Source organism: Prunus dulcis, chromosome 1 (assembly GCF_902201215.1).
Source record: "Prunus dulcis chromosome 1, ALMONDv2, whole genome shotgun sequence".
NCBI lineage: Eukaryota > Viridiplantae > Streptophyta > Magnoliopsida > Rosales > Rosaceae > Prunus > Prunus dulcis.
This window is the reverse complement of record NC_047650.1, coordinates 4,411,783-4,417,670: the sequence shown is the minus strand read 5'-3', so window position 1 is coordinate 4,417,670 and position 5,888 is coordinate 4,411,783. Positions and strand designations below refer to the sequence as shown.

Below are 5,888 nucleotides of genomic sequence, written 5' to 3'. Positions count from 1 at the left end.
GAGGAGAGAGAGGGTAAAACAGTATGACATTGGATTGAATTTGATAGCTTATATAATCCAAGTATTGATATTGAAAAAGGTTGTGTGGTTTTGTATGTGTATTTCTGATGGTTTACCAGGGTGAGGCCTTCAATGGTAAGCTAACCAAGACGACATCACGATCTTACCGTAGGCTATACTATTTCTTTTTTCTTTTTAACAGTATAGCAGCCCCGGCTATATTACGGTATTTCTTTTTTAAAAAATAGTATACCAGAGTATTGTCGCGCTGCTTTACTACGGAAATTGTTTGTTTGTTTTTTTTTTTTAACAGTATAGCCGCGCGGCTATACTGGCCGCACTTCTTTTACCTTACAAATAGTATAGCCGAGCGGCTATACTTTCTTGTACGGCTATATTATAATTTTGGATTGATTTGACGATTATATCCCTGGCTTTAACAGTTTTAAGAGCACCTATATTAACATTAGGGTGTATGAGTGATACAAAAAAACTTTAAGGATGCAATCTGATAGTTACGCAACTGTCAGGGACTTTTTGTGATAAAAAGACTTTTTTATTTATAAATAGTATAGCCGCCCGGCTATACTTGGTTTTTTTTTTAATTATAATTTTTTTAATAAATAGTATCGTCGATAAGAGTAGTTTAGAGCATCCATTGCCTATTAGGCCATAACTCGAGTCTCTATTGTATCCTTTGATTTTTTTACTTTGCTAGAGTTATTACCCATATAAAAAATTTAGCATTTTTCACGTTTAATACTCATATTAAATAGGTACGTACATTTTTTTTCAATAATCCATCAGTTTTCAGTACACATCTTGGGCTCTGTGATTTAAATTAAACCCAATTAGTTAATTAATTAATTATTTATTTGAATTATTTTTAAATTCAAATATCATATAATTTTTTTGTCTAATTGAGTTTGTCCTTATCTGATACATGTTCCCACTCTATTTAAGCACAAGCCTTGGGTCCGTACAATTACATCAAATTCATAGAGAACATTCATATTATCATTCATGTATAGCTTTAGAGAAACACATAAATTTCGCCAAAACATTCATATCATCATTCATGTATAGCTTCTGGCATATTGAGAATACTTGAATTTATTGATTACAACATATTATATATATAGCTTATGTTAAAAAAATCCCTCAAATAAGCTTATTTCAAAAACACCTTTGTAGGTCCAGTTTGCATAATATTTCATTAATTCAGATCGTCTATTTTTATTTTCTTTTCCCGCCCTTTGAATTTTTTAATACAAAATAATATATAGCTGCACCTCATCACGTCAGCAATCGCAGAATAATCGGATTTGGTTTGGCTATATACGAACATTGAAGTGAAATTAAAGTGCAAGCTAAACCAAAACACGTTTGTCGTTGACGCCCACGACAGAGGTAAAGAACATAAAATATGCGAGTGAAACCAAACATTTTACAAGCTGACGTATAATTACAGGATAAGGCAAATTTCTTTATATTTGATGAAGAATTGGTATAAGCATTCTCGTACGTTGTAATTTCTTTGGGTTCTCAAAAAACAAAAAACCCAAAAAAATATATTATTACATAACCTAGTACGATCCATCTGTATAGATATCATCATCTATACGTGGAATTCAAAATCCTATTACATTTAGGGCTTACTAGAATTAGATATAATCCAATCCGAGTTGTTTTACTTATACCATTATAAATCTTGTACAACCATATAATCCATCTTGTGAGCTGACAACGAATTTGCTCCTTTACACTCAAATTCAAATTTCCCACCCCCTTGGATTTTAGAATAAGTAGTTTAACCTATTGTTTGTATAAAAATAAATAAATTTAATAACTATAAATAATAATAAATAAATAAAGGGAAACCAAGAAGCAAATCATAGGGTGACTAATATGGGGTTGACTAAAGACTCTTGTCACCAACAAAAGCCCTTTTTACTTGGTGACTAAAATCTTTAGCCACCTCTATATTAGTTACTAAATGTCACTAAATAATGGTGACTGTAGCCATTGTTTTTTTAAAGTGTTGTTGTGGGTTGACTCTAATCACTCCACGTGGGTTTCAATTGCCTGTAAAAGACACGTAGACAAAGGACTGTCCTTCGGGGCACGCGTTGAAAAAGGAGAACGGCAAACTCACACTCTAACAAGCCATGCAATTCAGCTCTTGATCGACTGCAAAAGGTTGAGGAAGAAACCAAGGGCTTGGAAATGACAATACATATATATATATATATAGGGAAGGTGCCATACCGTGCACGTGGGTCACCGTATGCTTCTGGTCATGGCTTTGCATTCATTTGCATGGAGGTCAAATGGACATGGGAGGAGGTGGTCAAGAGCTCCTCACCCACGTGTCCTTGTACACATATGTCATTCCTTTTTTTTTTGGTCGAATATGTCATTCCTAATTCATGCTTAGATCACCTTATTTGTTTATCTCCTTTCTTTTTTCTTTTTTCTTTTTGTATCCTATTTCTAAATAAAAACCCAAAATTCAATTAAATGCTAGAGCTAATATGCATGATGCATATGCGATCCGATCCAATCCAATGATAAACATCTAACCATAATGGTTTCTTATATTTCAACGTCGCATTGACCCATATTTGGATGGAGAAATTTATACTTTGTTAATAACATTATACATTAGCTAGTAATTGGAAGAACCATGAAAGTACTTTATAAACGAATATCAAGTCTATTTAATTTTCTTAATCTTCAATCTCATTTATTGATACGGTGAATTGTTTACGGTGTAGAATCACCATTTATAGCTTGGATTTTAGGTTTGAAGTATCAGATTTTGGGCTAACATAAAATTTAAGCTCTAAGAGCACTTAAATTCATTTTTTATGGCAAATAAGAACAATGGCAAGTAAGAGCGGTTCCTGTTCACGTTAATAATATCTGCCCTAACACACTTAAAAAAAAAAAAAAAAAAAACTTTTTTACTCATTGCCATGGCAACCCAAGAGCAATTACTATTCACATAAGATTATTTTTATTTATACGTATGAGATTAATAAATAAATTTTTTTAGATATTTATAAATAAATAAAAACTCTGAATTTTTAGGTTTTGTTTTTCAATTTTTTTTAATCAATGACGTCAAGTTGGCATTAGCGTCCACGGGCAGTAGGTCGAGCTTATCTTGCCTTGGGTCTTGCTCGGGCTTGATGGACCTCACGTCTTGCCAAAGCTAAATTTCACCGCTGGAATAGGTTTTGGGAGCTTGAAAAGCCTTTTAACTGGATTAAACTCATCGCTAAAAATACTCTAAAAAGTCGAGTTTACACAAATATTGAATGAAAATTATGAATCTCTGTCCATATAAATAAATAAAAAAGAGCTCAACTGACTAGCTACCCCACTGGCTTATATACTCGACCAACTTAAAACATCAAATGGATTCCCTATCTTTCAAATTTTACATTGTAAACAGGCATGGCATGAACTAACAATCGTGTTTGTTTCATCAATCTCATCTTACCATTAATCAGGCACATAAATATGTTTGGGAGTGATACGTGTCCTTGTATAGTTCATATATTTACTACGTGTCAATTATAAGTACCTCCTTCTTGGAAGGAGAAAGCAAAGATACTTACGTGTCCACGAGTATCTTCTACACTGCACATGTGTAATTTCGCTCCAATTAGGTTTGTTTCTCTTTGAAATTCGAGATTTTTGTTATATCTTTGAAGGTTGAACAGAGAAGAAAAACTACACACATATGATCTTCAACACTCTTAACGATCGAGATCAAGCAAAAACCAAAACCACTTATCACTTGCTGGAAATGTGACCTAGACCCCACTTAACACACTTTCCACTTCTACTATATAATCACCCCTCTACCCATCTTATTCATCACACCTCTCTCTCTGTCTCTCTCTAAATTTGTAGTTATGCATGCCTCTTTGCACTTCACCACCACCAACACTCCACCATCCTCTTCCACACTTCTCAAAAATCCCATTCAAATTACTCGCTCTCCCACAACACAGATCACATGCAAAATCCTCATCAACCCATCCAAGAAAACCCTACACCAGAAAACCCAAAAACCTCTATGGCCAACCTTGCCACCTTCGAACACTAAACCATTGTTACCACAAGTGAACCCTATCAAACCCAATATTTACCAATCTCGCCTCAACCCACTTCAAAAATTAGCAGCCTCACTCCTGAACACAATAGAAACCTCACTGATAGAGCCACTAGAAAAGAAGCAAAGTTTGCCCAAAACCATTGACCCGGCGGTCCAAATATCCGGTAATTTCTCACCGGTTCGGGAGTGTCCAGTTCAGTACGGTTTAGAGGTAGTGGGTCAAATCCCAGATTGTCTACGTGGCGTTTATGTCCGAAACGGCGCCAATCCAATGTTTGAGCCGGCAGGCGGACACCACTTGTTTGATGGGGACGGTATGATCCACGCGCTCACTCTAGGCTCAGCTAACCGAGCCAGCTACAGCTGTAGGTACACCCGCACGAGCCGGCTCGAGCAAGAAGCCAAGATGGGCCGGTCTATATTCCCGAAGCCGATTGGTGAGCTTCATGGTCACTCAGGACTGGCTCGGCTCTTCTTGTTCATGGCTCGAGCCGCAGTCGGCTTGGTTGACTGCTCTCGTGGGACTGGCGTGGCTAATGCTGGCTTGGTTTATTTTAACGGACGATTATTAGCCATGTCCGAAGATGATCTTCCGTACAGTGTGAAAGTCAAGGGTGATGGTGATCTTGAAACAATTGGACGGTTCGATTTTAACGGTGGGCTGGACCGGCCCATGATTGCTCATCCCAAGCTGGACGCCGTAACGGGTGAGCTCCACGTGCTGAGCTACGACGTGGTGAAGAAACCGTACCTCAAGTACTTCAAGTTTGGCGCGAGCGGGACAAAGTCACGTGACGTGGACATCACGCTAGACCAACCAACCATGGTGCATGATTTTGCTATAACCCAGAACTATGTGGTGATCCCGGATCAGCAAGTGGTATTCAAGTTATCCGAAATGTTCAAAGGCGAGTCGCCGGTCATCTACGACCCGAACAAGACGTCTCGGTTTGGAATTTTGCCTAAAAACGATGTGGATGAATCGGGGATTCAGTGGATTGACGTGCCCAATTGCTTTTGTTTCCATTTGTGTAATGCATGGGAGGAAACTTCGGAAGTGGGTGACCCGATTATTGTTGTGATCGGGTCGTGCATGGACCCACCTGATTCGGTGTTTAAAGAGCACGAAAACAACCCAATTCGGGCTGAATTGACCGAAATGCGAATGAATTTGAGGACTCAAGAATCAAGCCGCCGTGTCTTGGTCCCGGGTTTGAATTTGGAAGTGGGGCAAGTGAATAAAGAGGTGGTAGGGCGAAAGAGCAAGTATGTGTACATGGCTATAACGGAGCCGTGGCCCAAGTGTTCGGGCATTGCTAAGGTGGATTTGGAAACTGGTTCGGTGACCAAGCATTTGTATGGGACCGGCCGGTTTGGAGGTGAACCCTTTTACGTGCCGAAACGGAAAAATGATAGCATGGGAAACCATGTTGAAGAAGATGATGATGGGTTTATAATGGGTTTTGTGAGGGACGAGATTGATGAGAGCTCGGAGCTAGTGATATTGAAAGCTTCAAGCATGAAGCAAGTGGGGTTGGTGAGATTGCCCGCTAGGGTTCCATATGGATTCCATGGTACATTTATTAGTGAACAAGATTTAAAGGAACAGGCATAAATTAAGTGTAGCATGCATGTATATACTTATTTAGGCCTTGTGTGATTAAAATAGTGTCCCCCAAGAATGTAAGTAAATTTCTTCACTACATGAATTATATGTACGTCGAATAAGTTTGATTTAATCTAGCACTATAAAAAAAGG

General features: G+C 37.9%; 1 protein-coding gene across 1 annotated transcript; it reads left to right on the top strand.

The window, feature by feature from the left end:
* The first annotated feature begins 3,756 nt into the window (after positions 1-3,756).
* LOC117614927 (9-cis-epoxycarotenoid dioxygenase NCED6, chloroplastic) lies at positions 3,757-5,888 on the top strand. The gene has a single exon (XM_034343863.1). The coding sequence runs from the start codon at positions 3,927-3,929 to the stop codon at positions 5,742-5,744; it is 1,818 nt and encodes a 605-aa protein (XP_034199754.1). The 5' UTR covers positions 3,757-3,926; the 3' UTR covers positions 5,745-5,888.